The following is a 20,061-nucleotide window of genomic DNA, read 5'->3' on the forward strand; positions in this document are numbered from 1 at the left end:
TTGATTAAAATGACTAAGGTTGGCTTAAAAACAAAAAGTTGCAAACATGTACTTCATCACACCTTGAACAAATCTAAAAAAGTTATCCCTGGCATCATAGACAAACAAAAAAGTTTGAGCATACTCCATGACACATCTACATACCATATATAAAGTTTGTAGGTACTTTAATTCTCAAGAACATCTTCACACATATATACATACAGACTGACATCAGATGGCACACAAATATCCATACTAATAAGCTTCTATAGAAGTAGTCTCTAGAAGCTCATAAAATTCACATCATAAAAATCATTTGCACACAGCAGACATTTATATTAAGTAGACTGGAGGATCAGGGCCCTCCCTGCGCTTCCACGACTCTTACGGGGTTACAGGAGACGTAGGAAAGAGCCACTAGTGACAGATCTTCCCGTCTATATGCGAATGTGATTTTCCGAATTGCTAAAGTGCATAAACTGATAACATATATGGAATGTTTATTTATGGAATATAACATGAAGAATGTATTCATTGAATGCCTGTTCAAGATGTTTTGTTGTATTGAATGAAAGGAATCAAAAGTACGACAATGTTGGGCAAAAACAACTCACTGAACGAAAATTTTATAATGTACGTCGAGCCATGTTCCTATGTAATGCTATGGGCAAAAATGCCCTAACATTTGTGTAATAATTTACCATATCACGCCCAGGCACATTTTGTGAAAAATATGGGCAAGTGTGTGCACTTTGGAACTAGCTTTATTCTGGTTACTACTTGCATTGCTATCAGCAAATTTCCCCTCAAGGAAGCACAAGATTCAAACGGCTCCCCCTTCTGTCATTCTGACAGAATTGGCGACAGTGAAGTTAGCTAAATCGGGTGATAGCGATAATTTCTGCATCTGATCTGAAAGTTAACTCAATATAAATCAGATTGAGTGCGATCATGCCATAGAACGATAAGCCAAGCCCGCAGTTACTTGTCGTCTACAAGTCCGTTCTGCACCTACGCAGCCCATAGAGGTAAAGTGTGTATATACACGCCTGTTGGTTTGACGTTTATCTACACACTTCTATATGGGCTGCATAGTCGCAGAGATGACTTGTAACAAACAAGTAACCATGGTTTTACAGGTAAACAAGTGATGTCGTTATGTTTATCAAAGTGTAATGGAATGTGGCCTTCCTTTGTAGACAAAATTTACAAAAGTGGTAGTAAATGTTTTATATGGCATATATTTCTATCTCCAAATTTTTGCACAATATTTTTAACAGCATAGTTGTCATTCCTTAATGTACATGGTGTATCTTGTATCATGTATACCAAAATTTCCAATTGAGACAAAACGTTTTTGATCAAAAATGACAAAAGTTGCCTTAAAAATACAAATTTGCATACACATACTTCCTCACACTTTGAACAAATCTAAGGAAAGTTATCACTGGCAACCTTTATACCTGCATAGTCATCATTCCATAAGGTATATGATAAAACCTTAATGGCCCTGTAACAGGTTTGTGAGCCTCAATCGTATGGCATAAAGGCCCTTTGCATACTCAGGCCCTTCTGCTGTACAACCTCAGTTTGCAAAATCCAAATATCAGGGCCATAAAGATTATCATTACTTTGAAAATTTTATGTTTAGTAAGAGGAATTCACAAACTAACTTTGAAAGTCATCAGACAAGTGACTTAATGCAAGATTTGAGGAGAATGAATGGATGCCTACATGAATACATAAATTGTGTATGTATGTCTCTACATATCATTTATATACCGGTATGCATGCATACAATGGTACATTCAAACAAACATGTATGCATCAGTGTATGCATGTGCATATTTGAAATGTCACTGTTGTGAAAATAACTGACCTCTGGATCTGAATGAATGGGAAATTTTTATATATACAGTTGATGCCAATCAATAAATTGTTCATCACCCTATTTGGCAAATATTATACATCAAAAATACATTTTTAAAAATTTGCTTTCAGGGTAATACAATAAAATAGATAATGCCAGTCAAGTGTTTTCCTGTATTCGTGGTTTAAATCTAGCTAATCACTGCTGTAGATATGCTGGCATTCTGATTAATTGACTGTGTTCACATAATGTTGATTTGTGCCACCGTTTACATACAAAGGGGTACTGTTGGAATCATGCGATGAAGATTGTGAAGTGTCTACAGCATTGCTGGTTATATATCCAGGATTGTCCAAAAGCACTGGGGTTGCAGGATTGTCAGAGTCTCCATTTGAAGTCGGAATATCGCCTTCTGTTACATGCTGTACCGGTGACATATCAATCTTCCCTTTTCCATTGCTTGGAACAAGTCCTGCATCGTTAGCAATCGTATCATTGTGGTCTGTAATGTCATCTTCTGACAAGACTCCGTGAACATTCATAACTATGGTGTCAGTCAGAGGTACAATCTCGTTAAGTCCCTTTATGGATTCATTCTTTCTTGCACGAGATGACACTCCATCAATTGATATCTCATTGTCACTCTTGGAACCTTCAAAGGGCAGAAGTTCTGACAGTGTCAATGGAGTCATCAACGCATCCGGACTTGAATCACTGTAACTGATACCAGAGTCAAAGCTCATCAGACGACTAGCATTTTGGTCATTTGGTAAGCTGTTGTTGCCTTGGCCAAACTCAACCATATGTAAGTAATCCGACATGCTTTCCTTTCCGTTGCTGATTGAACGCTCCTCTGCAAGAGGGAGGCTGCCAGCTGTTCCACTGTAACCTGGTGACCCGGCTATAATGCCTGAATCAGGGCTTTGAAGTGCCAGCAAGCCTTCCGCGGGATCCTGATGATTCATGTAACGCCTGGGAATGTGAATTCTGAGAGGGTGCTTCTTATGAAAGTTCTGAAATTGTAACGGGAACACTTCATCTTCATCTTCATCTTCATCGATCGGTGCATCTGGGTTAGTTTGTCTGATGAGATGGGTGGCTGATGTTGCGGATGTGTCACTGTGACCACCACTGCTCTGTCGCTGGTATCTGGCAATTGGCCCATCACCATTTTGATGAACCTTTTGATTCTGAAGGACATCATAGACCTCTCTGGCCTCAAAAAAGTCAACCTTCTCTGTGGGTGATTCAGGCGGGGTAACCTTTAAAAGACAAAGGAATAAGATTTTAAGCATTACGTGTTTAGATGCTTTTGGAAAAGAATCATTTCAAAACAAAATTGTAGTAGAGGAAAAATAGTGTCCAGGTCGCTGCACTCACACTTGATCAGATCTGGAAGGTTAAAATAAAGGAAATGCAAACTACCGGTATGTGCTAGTGTTTGGCTGTTTCTTAGAACCATGGTTTCTATAAACCATGATAAACAATCTGACAGTAGTATATATGCCAAACCGCCTTCTACTTATTTAACAAGGATAGCAGTGTCATTGCCGAAGGGGTGACGTCCAACAAAAACCTCATTTGGTTTTCAGAGCCCTGAAATATTATGTACATATATGTTCAAATGTCGTTGCTGCATAATCAGTCAGAAAAAGTGAACCATAAAATGCATGAGTGGTTCTTTCTCCACTTTTCTCAGATACAGTGAAATGTATTCTACGCGTATACAACCACAACAATGACAACACATGTACGCTACCAGTTCAAATTGCAAACGTTGACAGGCTTGATATTGGAAAAAGTTACGATTTCACTACACCAGCAAAGGCTGAAACTCTTGTTTTTACACTAAGTGGTGCTATCCATAGCAAACTTTGCTAGCTCAGGGCTTTTGAAAAGGAAGCTTTATATACTGTTAAATAAATAATATAACTCCTACCGAAGTTGGTAGTTTAGCATCAGGAATTGGAAGAGCGTACTCTGACTTATTGTACTTTTTGCGGCAATATATTACGAGAACAAGCATGATGATCACTAGTATTGTACCAACTATGATCATAGCCACTATCAAGGCAATGTCTGAAATGGAAAAAAGGAAAAAACATGAAAATATGTTCAGGTGAACTATTACAATGATCATATTTTAAAAGACTCTAAATACTACTATGAATAGATGCTGTCTGACGCAAATGTTAAAGAGGACAATTAGCAAGGTCATTGTCAATAACATTAAAACATTAACTAAAACTAGTATATATTTTCAGTCAAATTATCAAGCTGCCCTTAAAAATTACATGAACTACAGAAACGTGATGTCTGATGTCAGTGAAGTTTGGTAAAACTGGAAACGAGGCCACAAATCAGAGAATTCAAGTGACTAAACATTTATGAGAAAAAATCTCAAAAACTTAGTCAGGTATGACACTGAAGAATATATTGTATGGCAGTTTACAGCCAGTTCTCCTGAATTTAAGAGACTAAACTTTTCCAGGAAATCAATCAGCAATGTGAGTGGGAGTGTTTCCAAGGTCATGGCAAAATATTGTGTGAGACTATTACAAGCGGAACACACACTTCCCCTGACCCTTCATTTTGGGATAAGTTGAATTCATTTGCTCAACATTGGTGGTAGACAGAAATCTTGGAAGGCCTTTATTTGTGACAAATAAAAAAAAATAAAAATAAAAGTTTTCAAGAGGAAAATAGATTTATACTGCTTTTTGAGGTTGAAAGCAGCGACACATATCATTTTAGCTTATTAAACCAAAGCAGAGATAAGGGAGCTGCAATTCCTGTTGAAATTTTCTTTGTTAGTTCATCATTGATTTTCCACCGATTTTTGAACGATTGAAAAACATGTATCAAACGGAATGTATTTTCTGTCATAATATTAAGAGATTGGGGAGGGAGATGAAAGCTAGAGATGGAAAAATTGACAAACTAAGAAAAGGAATGTTTGAAGAAGATAATATTTACCAAAATTGATAATTCATTAAATAAATATCCACACTGCTGAAATATTGACTGATGAGTAAGAAAGCTGGTATGAAAATATTACAGGAAGATTTCTGAGAAAGTGAAAGATGTTTCTTCAATTTGGAACAAGTGATGAAGTTCATGAGCTCAGAAATATGAACTTTTAATGAGTAATGAGTTCAGAGACTGTTACTGAAAAAAATCAGGGTTGACACAAAGAATAATTGAGAATGGCTCAAGTCAAACTTGAGAGTTTGTCATGACCAACTTACCTGGCATAAAGTGACACAGAGGTACTGGCTGTGATGGCTCACTCATGTCACTGATCAACATTTTGCCATCATGGGAATTAACAGCTTTGGTAGCAAAGACAAACTCTTCATCATCTTCAAAATCAGCACAATCCACTGAAATTCGGAAACTGTTCCCAGTTGTCTGTTGGTCAGTAGTTCTTTGGTTCTTATATTTTTTATAGTCGCCATGGTCATTGCTGCCTTTATAAAAGACAACATATTTCAAATGTTCAACAGGCCCGTTGGGTATCGAAGGCGCGTTCGGGGTAACAACAACTTCACGAGATGACTGCAATTCACACTTGGAGGATTGGTTTTCCAGGAACTGCAAAGACAAATTACCAACAACTTTGTCAAGAACATGTACTGACATTTATTACATGGCCTAGAATGTTTACCAGATTTCAAGAACTAGTGTTATTGCCTCGAACTAGAGCATTTATAATTTTTTGCTGAAAATTCACTGAAAGACAATTATTTTGCAATTCAAACACTGGTTGCCTTAACTTTACCAATGGTTGAAATTCAGAATGGCCACTGTATCCTGCTTTAATTCTCTGTGGAAAAAGAACAATCTTGCATTTCCACAAAAGAAAGGCGGTGAAAACATTCTTTACTCCAAGGCTTATGGGTCGACGCAAGCAGATAATGAGAAAAATAATGCAAAAATTTGAGTATCCTAAAAACCAGTGCACTGGCAATGAAGCACTACAACATCATTTAGGGAACTTTTACAAATACTGAAGGATTTATCAAACCAATGCTGTCTATGATCAAACCTACTGTTTCTGTCTTAATTATTGTGTATCTGACAGATATATGGCATTTGCTTAGATCATGAAGAGTTTCTTTCAAGCAAGGTACACCGATAAATGTCACACACCAGAATGCTACATGTGTTTGTTTGACCTGATTGTCAGTAATTTACTCATATTAGGCAAAGGCAGAATTACACCAATTCTGCCGTGTCTAAATTATAATATGTATGTTCCAACTTCTGGACAAAAAGTTATCACATTTGCCATATGTGAGGTAAAAGGTGGATTGCTATTTTATCAGTCATTAGGCGAACAAAAGCGTAAAAAACCAATTTGATGTCATCTTTTCATTCAAATTACAACATCACATGTTCCAATGTGCCAAGGATATTTTCCAGGAAAGTCAGACTATGCATGACCTGTCATTCCCTTGAGAACTACAGACATTAGTCTTATTTAAAGGAGAAAATATTTATTTATGAAGAATATCACAGGAACTCACCACCAATCAGGGTCTTTGCATATATCTCAGAGGAAAAATCACCACACGGAGCAGTCACTGCACTGGTGCATGCTTGAACTTTGATGGTGTAGTTTGTATAACCAAGCAACTCCTTAAGAACTATCCTGGTCTGGTCGCTTGAATAAGACCCATCATGGTTGTCACTCTTGTAGTTCACTCTGTACTCTTTGATGATACCATTGAGTCGCCATGGCTCTTGCCATTCTAGACCAACCTCAGTTGAACTCTGAGAAGTTACAAACACTTCCAAAGGTGCACTTGGAGCTGAAAAGAAATTTTATCTCCATAGAGTATATTCTGTATATACACAAGTTATCGCATCATCATACCTAACATGAGCAACTGCAAACTACTGCAAAAAGTGGGCAGTTTGGCCTAATTTAATACTTTTTAATCAAATGGCTTAAATATTACCATATCACAGAGGATCTCCCGCAGTATTTTAACCAATAATGTGAACACTACCACATGTATAACAAGAGAGTGTCCTGTTAAACAGTCAAAAAGTTTGATACAGCTCAAATTATCATTTATCCCAGATTGTCAAACTCTTGCCACTGTTTATATACCAGGTACAGTACTCATCAGTTGAATACTCACTTCCTTGTGCAGTTCTGTTCCACGTCATTGTACTGTTTGGACCAGGTACTCCTACACCAGTGTACGCTGCCAACCATATTATGTATGGAGTAAACGGTTTCAGATTTTCTAGCTGTGTTGTAACCTCATCTGATACTAGCTGTGTTGTAACCACAGCTGATACATTCTGAGTCAGTGTGCTATTGTCTGTGGAGATATAGAAAAACCCTTCGATAATTCATGCCCTTATTTCACAGACTTGTTGAAGCCATAGAAATGATTCACAAATTGCTTTTTCAAAAATAATTCATTACATATGACTGTGTAATGTCAATCTCAAAGAAAGTCTTCCTGATATACACAAGTTCTAGGCCACTGCTCATCCTCAGCATAACATAACGTTACCGTGGTCCTCTTTTATAATCGGGATAAAAGTTTGGCAAAGTTTATTATTTCAATTTCAGAAAAACATGAAGATGAAAAAATGAATTCTCTCTCCAAGAGTGGTCAAAATTTAGTTTGTTAAATAAACCTGAAAAAAAACTGAAAATGAGTCCCTGTGTCCGTGCATTCATATAAAGGGAGATAATCATTACCTCTACAGGAAACTGATGTGGACATGTTCTCAGCTTCACAGAAGTGCAGAATATAGCCTCTTATGATGCCATTTCTGTCATCCGAGCACGGTGGCTGCCAGGTTACTTGAAGACTTGATGGCTCCTTATCAACTGACATGATTTGAATGTGTTTTGGTGGGCCAGATGGAACTAAAAGAAAGTGCAATTGGAGAAGTGATTTGATTGTATATTTTAAATTTTCAGTGATTTCCAGCAATTCATCATTGATGAATCGTGGAAGAGAAGATAAATTGATTGATAATAATGTCAAGAATTGAGCAAACTCATTGCAGCATGATAACTTTCACAATACACAAAAAATAAAATGTCGATATTTTCATTGCATTTCACACTGTATACTTTTTGGTGTAACTTTCCTACCGAAATTTACTATCCTCTTTCAACAAGAACATTTACTTTGAGTTTGCCTGAGATTTGAAACGAGAATATTGGAGTCACATTTTCACTCAATTTTTTTTTAATTCGAAAATCTCCTACTGCTCAATGTATGGGTAAAACAGCAAACAATCTCCATTAAACATTTAACAACTGAATTCTTGCTCAAAGTAAATGCCTTAAAATGCACTACCATGTGGCCTGTACAGTACAAGAGATGCTTTATTCTTACCTCAGTCAAGTCATAGTCTCGTGTAAGTCTACATTCAGCGGTTTCTCATAGCATGTGACCAAATTCACCAAAAGCCACAAAGGCTGCACTGCACATTAAATGAAATCACCTTTACAACTCATACATAATCATTTCCATCTCTGCCAACAATTATCCCTGTATGTTACACTCATATATTCCTTAGATGTAATTCACGACATGTAAAGAATAATTGAAAAGTTGTTATTTAATAGCAAAGCAACACTTTAATAAACAAACCTCCTTCTTTGGTATATTGAAAGACTGCCTGTGAACGACCTCCACCACCAACAGCCGTGTACGCCTGAACATAGAACTCATACAAAACATACTCTTCCAGACCTTCAACTTCATACAGTAGCTCTTGTGTTGAACCATCTAAACTCCTACACAGAGAATAGAGATAGTCCAAAAGAGTTCGCATCATTATGTACTAAGCATTTGTACAGCATTCCTCAACATGAAAAAACAGCATTTAAATCCTAATCTGGATATGTTGACGTTCTGCTGCTGCTGTAGGTTTATTTCAACAAATCACTTGTTAAGTAGTTCCAGTAAATAATCAAGATTTCAGTATATAATGAGAGTATATGTACAGTATCTAAATGAATACATTTGTATATACAGAACTGAGATTTCAGTATGTAACAAGAATATATGTACTTGAATGAATTTATGTGTATACACAGAACTTGTACAAGGTATAGAGAACACGAATGCATGATCATGTAAAAAATTTATATTCTGCATGCATCAGTCTACATATGAGTTCAATGCAATGTATTTTTGAAGACTGTTTCAGTGTTTGAAACGAGTTAAAAGATACAGTATAGACTGCTCATAACTTACAATTCTGAGCTGCTACTTCTCCAGTAAATCCTATACTCTGTGATAGACCCGCGTGGATATTCAGGAGGCTTCCATCTTAAAAGTATACTATCTTTGTCTATGGCGACAGCACTGACTTGGAGTGGTTCACTTGGCGCTGAAATCAAATCAAATACGATAAATCAAGGCACGCGTTTTTATTTCTCTCAACATGCATACACCCAACATTTTAAACTTATCTATATGGTGTATGCATATATGCATATCGCCTAACTCAAACCGTTAAATGCTTTATGGGTACTTGTTCATTCGTCATCATACTGGCAAAGAGAAATACACTCAGAAATAGTTTGTGAAATCTAAACTCAAAGTTATCAGAGGATGATTGACTGTGAGAAAAGCAAATTTTCAGTAACTGCTAGAATCCCATTTCTTGCAGATATATGTAGAATGAGAAAACTGATTTCTCGCCAATTGACTGCAAGAATACCGGTACAATATTCTCACTTGGTTAGTGTGAGAAGAAATCTATACTCACACGTTTATCACAAAGAAAAATGAGAAACTCTCCATTTCTTGCTATTTTCTCACAAAATTCCATACTAGTGATAGCAGCTGAGTACAAACAACAAAAACTTTGATTTTGAAACAAACTTGAACTCTTGTTAAATCAAAACTTTTCTAGAATTAGTACATGTAGATGATCTCAATCTGATTGTCATCCGCCTTATCTTCTTTGACCCTTTGAGCGCCAAAGTCAATTTTTGTCACCTTTATAAAATATACTACAGTCAATTGTTTTCTGATTTTTGCCAAAATTTTGATAAAAAAACCGTAGCTGATGAAATGTGATATCCATTTGGTCCAAAATTATTTAAAAAAAATGGTAAAATACTGCATTATAATTTTGTTCGGAAAAATTACAGCAGTCAAACAGTTAATGTGAGGCAGAAGCCCAGCCATTGCAAATCTTGGCAGGCAAAAATCAATACACACAAAGTCTCACCTTGTGCGAGATCTAAAATAGTAAGTGAACTTGGTGGTGATGAGCCTGCACTGTTGAATGTTACGACCTGGATGTTGTACGATGCATACTTCTCCAGCCCTAAAATGCAAAAAGAGAACAAATTATAGGTCTCTTGTATTTTGAAAATATTTCACCATCCAAATGTTGATAAATCACTTCCTGATTATAGTTTTTGGCTTATCCGGATTAATAATCAAAACCTTGGCTAAAAATTTTAAAATCGAACCTGTAATTGAAAACTAGCCGTATTGGTACAACTTCAAACTTTGGTGTTCTCTTAATGTGATTATACAAAATAAGGGATACAGTAATGTAACAGAACAATCTGTGGAAAGAAAATGGCATTATAAGTGCAAGATGCGAGGTATAATGATATTCAAATATGCAGATTACATTGATAAGCATTGTTTCGGTATTAAAATTCTATGCTAATGACGCTTAATCAATGTGGAATATTCATGTACCTCGGATCTTGCATTGTATCAGATAGCATACTGAGAGTACATTTTATACAATCAGAAAGTCTGTGTATTACGCACAGTATACCATGCTTATGCTTAATGCAAAGTTACAACATATTTGCAGCTCACAATATCCAATTCAAGCTCCCGTAAAACCCTGTATCTTGATTGTCAACACATACAGTTATGCAATATGTACCCTCTAGTGTTTTGTGCATCAGTTTTGGAATTTGGGGGAAAAAAAAACACAAATCTGACAGCATTCTCCCTAACATTGTCGGTGTACTAGATCAGGTATTAGCATTCATTATACAGTACATGTATTTTGATAAAGATGAAAAGAGTAGTTTTACCTTGTAATACGTGAGACGTGGTGTTTGCTGATGCATTCACCGATATCTTGATATTTTCACCTTCTTTACTCATTGTAATGGTATATCCTAGCACTTCACCCTTCATTTCTCTGACGCCAAGTGGCTATGATAAAGTGACCATATATTAAAAAATGTCAATGATGGCTGGCTTCAAGGAGCAATATGTTAACACAAGGCTGTGTGGGAAGTATTGGCAATCTTCATGGTGGGTCTGATTTCGTATTCACATGGAACAGCCTAACATCTGCCAGTACTTTTAAAGTGTACAATATTGCACATTCATTTTTGTTTGTATTCAAACCTGAGTAAACATGTGTTACCCCTGCTTCCTGTAGAAAAAATCAAGTAACCTGGCATGAACCTGGTGATTTAAAGAAATGACACCTGAACATAAGCATACGAGTATGTACTCAAGGTACTTTGTGTCTCAAAATTGAAAGTCTGAAACTTTTGCTCAAAACTTTCTGTAAGGAAACATTCCTTTTTGAAATCAAGCATAAAACTGGGTTATTGTGCAAATTTTGTTGCCAGAGAAACAAATGACCTTTCATTTGCCTATATTTGAAATTCAAAATAGCCACTATCCCTGTGTTCTTTTTATGATGAAAAATAAAATTTTTCATTTTTTAAAAACTTAACACTTTAAGATAATTGAAAATTTCTCTCACTCCAAGAGCTTTAAAATGAGCCCCAGCAAGTGGTAGATCAGAAAAGAATTGTAAAAATTTGAAAGTCCAAATATCTGTTCCCTACATGTAGAAATTCTACCTTCAGGGTCGCATCTTTTTTCTTACATTTTCTGACATACTGGTACAATAATGCATGTATCTATAGACATTTTACTGATTATATGTATGGATATGCCTTTGTAAACAGGGCATAGGAAACAGCCACATGTCCTTCATCTCAAGTGACAATTACCTTCCAATGTACTGTAACGTCTCTCTTGCTAGATTCATCTGGGTTGTCCACATTTTCATAGCTGATTTCCAAGTGAGATATGGGTGCTGATACGGGAAAGAAAAAACAGGTACATATAGACATACTTATTGGTTATCAATATTTAAGGTAATTTCTTACAGTAATACGCGGAGCAGATGCTACACCTGTGTAATTGTGCACACTGTGACAGACCACATAATACAATGCTTTTATGGATGGAAAAACTGCTGCAAGCAAATGTCTGTCAAGCTGTAAGATCTGGCATGAAATATTGTGAAAGGTGATGGGTGGGCAACAAGAGTTTAAACTGTTTGTGACATTATGTGAAGAAAACATTCACCACTTCTTAAACAAGAATATGATCGGCTACTGATATACGTACATGGACAATTACCCGAAACACATCAATAGTCTTTCTCCAAACAGACATTGTAGCACAGCGTAGGTGATTCTAACCTAGGTAGAGAGTCTCTGAGTCGTTGACTGCGTGCCAAGTGTGGCAATTAATAAGACTCCCTAGCTACACCTGTAGCTTATAATATAATTTTCAATGCCATGCTGCAATCTCTGTGCAGAGACTGATCAATAACTGTTATCTGATTCTGTGTGACCCTAGAAACTACCAACGGATTTTAAAAATGCTTTTCTTCACGTATTGTAAAGATATTCTTGCTCACCTTGTTCAAGAGTCCTCACAACAACAATATCTGACCAATCACTCCAGTATTTTGTCTGTCCTGTGAGACCAGCAGACAGCTGAATGCTGTAATGGGTATACCCTTCAAGTTGGCACACTCTTTTTGTTTTGCCATATTCTTGTGATATAGGCTGTTGTTCGGAAAGAAGAGGAAATATCCACTGAATGACCAATCGTACAATGTCAACATCAGTATAACTAGAAATGTTGTTTATACATAAATGTACATTTCAATTAACATATCGGAACTGCACTGCTATGGACTGTTATCAAGGTGAAGGTACTAGGAATTACGTCAAAATGAGGTTGTGGTGTCATTTTCTTGAAACTTTGCACAAATATTTTTGGAAGATGTGCAAGTGCAAAAATGAAATAAAAAATTGGGGTCACCACGCTCGTTTCCATGGAAACGAATGTTAAAATGGCGTCATTAGAAAAAAAATTAAAAATGATATAATTCACTTAAACTAAAGAAAGCGATTATAAAACGCTTAGATAATGAATTACTTTTAATAAATTCCAAGACTTAAGATCCATATCTATCGAATGTATAGTTTTCATGATGTTTGTCAAGAAATTTTAACATAAGTATCAAAATTATATCACTACATAATTTTCGAACTCTCTTCCTGTCGCTTTGAATGGTGTCATTTTGACCAAACTTGGCGAATAAAATCCTGGCATAATACCATTTAGTTTACACTTTAATAAAAGGGTGTCACCGCGCTACTTTTTACAATATCTCCAGGTGAATGGGTAATATGCGCCATGTAAATGGGAGAGAAAAAGTAATTTTTCGCTCATATTGAATAAAAACCAGCTTCCTAGGTGGTCAAAATATGAAAAGGTTATAGGTCACATGTATTTCTAACAGACTGGGTCAAAAAATGGGTAAACGCTATTTCAACCATGACAGATGATGTTAAATACATGCGCTACAAAATAACCCATTTGCGGCAGGCTGAAGTTAAATCTGCGCAGAAACGTTCTAAAGTGCGTGCGCGTCCGAATTCGTCGCACTTTACCTTAAAGAGGCACTCCCACTTGGTAACATTTTTAAAACACATTTTTTTAATGCCAACGGTCGATATTTGACATGGCGACTGCGCGCGGATCGCGAGATATCGATAAAAACATGTCCTTCAAAAAGTTAAAGTTTGAATTCCCCTGGCCCACCTGAATTCAGCTTCCGAACATAGAACGTTCGGCACTGGGGCCATTGTCAACTAAGCTATGGAGTACGAGTCTACGCTGACGCTGCAGTACGCCAAAGCAGTACCACTCGCGTCGGTGAGCGGTAGAAAGCCGAGTCCTTACTGACTCGGCAAAAAAACAAAAAACAAAGTTTGCTGATTCCACCAGAATTCGCATAGGTGACTAGCACTGATAGGTGCGGTTGATACATACTATGCATAGTGGCAGCCGCGTTGTATGCGCGCATACCACACGCGGCGGCCGCTATGTATCGAACCACGCGTAACTGTGTGGCAGACGACAAAATGTAGTCATCAGAGGCAACTAATATTTTACACGTAAAAACTGATATCTATGTGGTATTGTTAAAAAATAATACAACTGATTGAGAATAATGAAAAAACGACAAAACTAAGGAGAAGTTTTAAAAAAGAATCACCACAGGTAAAGGCATTGATAATGATGTATATCATGTTATAAAGTCATCGCAGTAGGAGGTAAATTAATTGCGTCATTCGAACGTTTTTTGACTCCTTAGAATATCGTCAATCAGCACAACAACACACTTTCGGGGGATTTCGGGTCATAACCAGAAACGATCGTAAAACTTCGGGATGTGAAAAATACGCTCGGGAAATGACATGTTTTTATCGATATCTCGCGATCCGCGCAGAGTCGCCACGTCAAATATCGACCGTTGGCATTAAAAAAATGTGTTTTAAAAATGTTACCAAGTGGGAGTGCCTCTTTAAGGTAGAATGTGCCTCGGGGACAGATATTTGGACTCTCAAGCTTTTCCAATTCTTATGTGATATACCACTTGTGGGGTTTACGTTAGAGCTCTTGGTGTAAGACAATTTTTTACTGGCTTAGCTATTTTAGATTCGAACACTTTATTTTCCTCCATAGAGTTTACGCAGACATTGTGGCCATTTTGAATTTTAAATATCGGTAAATCTCGAGTTATTTGCTTCGCTAGATTCAAAATTTGCATGCTGACCCCAGATTTGCATTCTTGATTTTGAAAGAGAATGGTTTAAAGATTCAATAAGGAAAGTCTCAGCAAACGTTTCAGTCTTTCACTTTCAAGGCGCATACTACTATAATTCCTTATTGTCAAACACAAAAATAATCATGGTTTCGCTACGTAGTTCATAGTGGACAGAATCCTCTTGTTGAGTTGTACCAATGCCATTATTACTATTAGATGGTATACATTGTCATACTTGTCAAGTATTTACCAGGTGTACGTACTTACATTTTCCCATTTATCTGCGTCCCACTCTGACTTATATCGCAGTCTATACTGCAGACTGAATAAGCCAAAATATTCTGGATGCTCCCATCCACAGGGATAGTCCCAGCTAACAGCAACACATTCTCCACTCTCAGCAACAGCTGTGGTGTTACTTGGAGCAAATGGTACAGCTGTAGATAGAGTTGTGCATTCTATTTACTCTCATTTCATGGGCAGATAAAGAAATTCACACACGCAAATGATGAATTTCCAGTGAACGTATCAAATGAATGGACATTGGGGCAGACAGATGTGATGTACATATTTGTATAAGCCATATGCTACATTATACCTGTGATGTTACTTGTACTGCTATCAGTGTGCAAAGTATGCAAAGTGACACATATGCCACTGGTGACTGATGAGAAGTGTTCCTCTTATGCTCCAGAAAACTTCACTCACTACGTCACTTAAATGTATGTAGGGCTGCCATAGAGCCATTTCAAAAAAATTTCTAACAATAGGGAGTGTAGACTACAAATAGATAGGCTGAATTGAAAAGCTGAACACTGTGAACATGCAATCTACACAGAAGATTCCTAATTAAGTTCTGCCACTGTACCTTCTGCTTCTGGATTGAAGTGGATCCAAGTTGCAGCAGTGCCCAGTGCATTTTCTACAATAACTGTGAAGTTGTGCCTGCTGCCGTAGTGGTGATCATAACCATAAATAAAGCAGGAATGGGTGTAACTATGGAGATCAGGGCATTTCACAGAGGTGCCGGAGTCTGGACAGGCAGTCCAATCAAATCCAGGACTGAAAAGACATAATTATACAGCTATAGTAAAGATACTTTGAATTTACTCTTTTCTTACAGTGGTCAGCTGTTCAGAAAGAACTATTTATAATCTACATTCTTAACAATCATGGGATTTCTGAAACCACTTTATTATGCAAGATACATAAAAATATAATGCAACTCTTCTTGTGTTTTTTTTCTAATCTGGTAATTATGCCTTTGAGTTAAATTACGTGATTACTTTTTCAATCGACAGTCAGATTGTTCTTTTCAATTTATAAGCATTGGCATGTATGTTTGTACCAATTTTGCCAAAATTTTCTGTGCCAAGAATGGCACTTAATACAAAATACAACAAAGCTGTTTACACATACCGGTATGTCTTGAGTGTGTGGTATTTTGGGTTTTCTTGAATTTGATTTTGACAGTGTAGAATGGTGGTTTTGTGCTGAATGTTTGATAATGAGATGTATCTCCTCACTGTTTTCTCAAATGAAATTGAAAATAACAGCAGTGACGTGTCTTCTCATTACAATATGCACACATAAAGATAAAGATACACTTTGTGAACAAACAAAAAAACACAATCCAAAGATCATGCAAATTTTTTAATCTGACAGCTTACTAGGATGGTTCTGCATAATATGCCTTGTACATCAAAGTACTTGTGGTTGGAATATTAGTTAGGCCACCATCATCCCATGTGCACAGTATGTCCACTGCGTTAAATGAGAAACATTTGAAACTGCTTACAGGATGTGGCTTTTCTGCAGGAAGAAGAATGTAAATAGACATGTACTAGCTGGTATATCTACACAGTGGCTAAAATAAAGAACAATGACATTTTACATTATGATGACATTTTATTTTATTTCATTTTGTAACAAAGTTATGACCCATATGTACTTGTATCTTATCAGTCTGTGTCTGCATAAACGTTTTTCAGTTTTTCATCCTTTGAGTGGTGTAAATTTTACCAACAAAATTTTAGTGCAACATTTTTCTGTAACTTTTTAAATATTTTTAGACAAAACAGATATTTCATTTCATTGAATACAGTTTTCCATCAAAATGTTGGCAAAAATCTGAAAAAATTTGACTAGGGAACATTTTATAAATGCAACAAAAATGACTTTGGTGCTCAAAGAGTTAACTTTTACTGTACCTATAAAGTACTAGCCTGACAGTATTGGACCTTAGCATACCTTACCATAATTACTGTAGGATTCCACCACTTACCTCCAACCTGTATCTGAACTGTTGCAATCTCTTCAAGCAATGCTTCCAGTAAAGTACAGGAATAATTTCCAGCATTGCTAACATTTGAATACGGAATGACCAGTTGGGACAAATCTGCCGAGATTACAGTGTGTTGCTTTTCAGGAATGGGATTTGAATTGAAAAACCACTGAACTGACTGCGCTGAGTGAGAAACAGTGGTGCAGTTGATTACAATGGTGTCTCCTACTTCAAATGTTGTTTTTTCCGATACAATATCTGAAACAAGAACAAAATTTACAGAGATCAATAAGACTCTAGAGGTGGGCATAAGTCTGCCATATTTTGGATGCAGAGCAGCTGTAGTGTATTATTCCATATTTAAAAATAACATGTTTAAAGCTATTGAAACAAGTTATTTACTGCAAAATGACAATTCAAGCAGATTTTAATCTAAAATACTGTAATGTGGTATCTGGTATTTATGTGGAAATCACATTGAAGCCATTTTATCGTTAAATTATATACCTTATATAATAAGCAAGTTTATTATACAGATTCGATAATGATTATGATTAACAGAAAATGCAAAAAAAATACAATGGCCAAAATGCAAACTATAATAAACACACTGTGGTGATTTACTGGTGTCTGCCAATGAATTGACACGGTGTCATAAGAAAATTTTGGGACATTCACTTTGTAAAATGCAAATACAACGACCCAGCAAAAGGACAATATTTTTACTTGCAGTCTGCTACCCTAAAAATACCAAGCCAATACAGGATTAACCATTCAATGCTTCTCTAATAGTGACCAATGAATCCCCCATGCCCCTTTGTGCTATAAAAGTGCTTTATTAGTCCCAACGGACACCGTCCGGCGGGACTTATAGGTTTGGTCATGTCCGTGCGAGCGTCCGTGCATGCTCGAGTGCGTCCGTTCACGCCGATATCTCAGAGATGCCTGGAGCGATTTCATTCAAACTTGGTACAAGGATTACTTCATATGTCATTCATATGCACATTGAATTGTTTTGCGATACAATCCAATATTGCCAGTAATTTACCCATATTAGGCAAAGGCAGAATTACATCAATTCTGCCGTGTCTAAATTATAATATGTATGTTCCAACTTCTGGACAAAAAGTTATCACATTTGCCATAAATATGTGAGGTAAAAGGTGGATTGCTATTTTATCAGTCATTAGGCGAAGAAAAGTGTAAAAAACCAATTTGATGTCATCTTTTCATTCAAATTGCAACTATCACATGTTCCAATGTGCCAAAAGATATTTTCCAAGAAAGTCAGACTATGCATGACCTGTCATTTCCCTTGAGAATTACAGACATTAGTCTTATTTAAAGGAGAAAATATTTATTTATGAAGAATATCACAGGAACTCACCACCAATCAGGGTCTTTGCATATATCTCAGAGGAAAAATCACCACACGGAGCAGTCACTGCACTGGTGCATGCTTGAACTTTGATGGTGTAGTTTGTATAACCAAGCAACTCCTTAAGAACTATCCTGGTCTGGTCGCTTGAATAAGACCCATCATGGTTGTCACTCTTGTAGTTCACTCTGTACTCTTTGATGATACCATTGAGTCGCCATGGCTCTTGCCATTCTAGACCAACCTCAGTTGAACTCTGAGAAGTTACAAACACTTCCAAAGGTGCACTTGGAGCTGAAAAGAAATTTTATCTCCATAGAGTATATTCTGTATATACACAAGTTATCGCATCATCATACCTAACATGAGCAACTGCAAACTACTGCAAAAAGTGGGCAGTTTGGCCTAATTTAATACTTTTTAATCAAATGGCTTAAATATTACCATATCACAGAGGATCTCCCGCAGTATTTTAACCAATAATGTGAACACTACCACATGTATAACATGAGAGTGTCCTGTTAAACAGTCAAAAAGTTTGATACAGCTCAAATTATCATTTATCCCAGATTGTCAAACTCTTGCCACTGTTTATATACCAGGTACAGTACTCATCAGTTGAAATACTCACTTCCTTGTGCAGTTTTGTTCCACGTCATTGTACTGTTTGGACCAGGTACTCCTACACCAGTGTACGCTGCCAACCATACTATGTATGGAGTAAATGGTTTCAGATTTTCTAGCTGTGTTGTAACCTCAGCTGATACTAGCTGTGTTGTAACCACAGCTGAAACATTCTGAGTCCCTGTGCTATTGTCTGTGGAGATGTAGAAAAACCCTTCCATAATTCATGCCCTTATTTCACAGACTTGTTGAAGCCATAGAAATGATTCACAAATTGCTTTTTCAAAAATAATTCATTACATATGACTGTGTAATGTCAATCTCAAAGAAAAGTCTTCCTGATATACACAAGTTCTAGGCCACTGCTCATCCTCAGCATAACATAACGTTACCGTGGTCCTCTTTTATAATCGGGATAAAAGTTTGGTAAAGTTTATATATTTCAATTTTCAGAAAAACATGAAGATGAAAAACTGAATTCTCTCTCCAAGAGTGGTCAAAAATTTAGTTTGTTAAATAAACCTGAAAACAAGCTGAAAATGAGTCCCTGTGTCCGTGCATTCATATAAAGGGAGATAATCATTACCTCTACAGGAAACTGATGTGGACATGTTCTCAGCTTCACAGAAGTGCAGAATATAGCCTCTTATGATGCCATTTCTGTCATCCGAGCACGGTGGCTGCCAGGTTACTTGAAGACTTGATGGCTCCTTATCAACTGACATGATTTGAATGTGTTTTGGTGGGCCAGATGGAACTAAAAGAAAGTGCAATTGGAGAAGTGATTTGATTGTATATTTTAAATTTCAGTGATTTCCAACAATTCATCATTGATGAATCGTGGAAGAGAAGATAAATTGATTGAGAATAATGTCAAGAATTGAGCAAACTCATTGCAGCATGATAACTTTCACAATACACAAAAAATAAAATGTCGATATTTTCATTGCATTTCACACTGTATACATTTTGGTGTAATTTCCCACAGAAATTTACTATCCTCTTTCAACAAGAACA

At 36.6% G+C, this 20,061-nt stretch overlaps 4 protein-coding genes across 4 annotated transcripts in view; all 4 read right to left on the reverse strand.

The window, feature by feature from the left end:
• Nucleotides 1-698: 698 nt before the first annotated feature.
• LOC139139106 (uncharacterized) lies at nucleotides 699-7,144 on the reverse strand. The gene is made up of 5 exons (XM_070707887.1): nucleotides 7,003-7,144; nucleotides 6,382-6,666; nucleotides 5,101-5,446; nucleotides 3,792-3,931; nucleotides 699-3,114 (listed from the first exon to the last, which is right to left on the reverse strand). Exons 3-5 carry the CDS (start codon nucleotides 5,159-5,161, stop codon nucleotides 2,080-2,082), a joined length of 1,236 nt encoding a protein of 411 aa, XP_070563988.1. The 5' UTR covers nucleotides 5,162-5,446; nucleotides 6,382-6,666; nucleotides 7,003-7,144; the 3' UTR covers nucleotides 699-2,079.
• On the reverse strand, nucleotides 5,418-11,978 carry LOC139138073 (phosphatidylinositol phosphatase PTPRQ-like). Its single transcript, XM_070706297.1, has 9 exons — nucleotides 11,856-11,978; nucleotides 10,914-11,037; nucleotides 10,079-10,177; nucleotides 9,094-9,229; nucleotides 8,485-8,630; nucleotides 7,578-7,748; nucleotides 7,003-7,188; nucleotides 6,382-6,666; nucleotides 5,418-5,446 (listed from the first exon to the last, which is right to left on the reverse strand). Exons 1-9 carry the CDS (start codon nucleotides 11,976-11,978, stop codon nucleotides 5,418-5,420), a joined length of 1,299 nt encoding a protein of 432 aa, XP_070562398.1.
• A 589-nt stretch (nucleotides 11,979-12,567) lies between these two features.
• LOC139138074 (uncharacterized) lies at nucleotides 12,568-18,094 on the reverse strand. Its single transcript, XM_070706298.1, has 5 exons — nucleotides 18,091-18,094; nucleotides 17,043-17,300; nucleotides 16,429-16,570; nucleotides 15,627-15,820; nucleotides 12,568-12,704 (listed from the first exon to the last, which is right to left on the reverse strand). Exons 1-5 carry the CDS (start codon nucleotides 18,092-18,094, stop codon nucleotides 12,658-12,660), a joined length of 645 nt encoding a protein of 214 aa, XP_070562399.1. The 3' UTR covers nucleotides 12,568-12,657.
• Nucleotides 18,095-19,268: 1,174 nt separating this feature from the next.
• LOC139138075 (interleukin-12 receptor subunit beta-2-like) overlaps nucleotides 19,269-20,061 on the reverse strand; it is a 277,102-nt gene continuing 276,309 nt past the window's right edge. The window contains exons 13-14 of the mRNA XM_070706299.1: nucleotides 19,631-19,801; nucleotides 19,269-19,288 (exon numbers count right to left, since the gene is read on the reverse strand). Coding sequence (XP_070562400.1) covers nucleotides 19,269-19,288; nucleotides 19,631-19,801 — 191 coding nt within the window. The remainder of the gene's footprint in view (nucleotides 19,289-19,630; nucleotides 19,802-20,061) is intronic.

This window comes from Ptychodera flava, chromosome 8, assembly GCF_041260155.1.
Source record: "Ptychodera flava strain L36383 chromosome 8, AS_Pfla_20210202, whole genome shotgun sequence".
In the NCBI taxonomy this organism is placed as follows: Eukaryota; Metazoa; Hemichordata; class Enteropneusta; family Ptychoderidae; genus Ptychodera; species Ptychodera flava.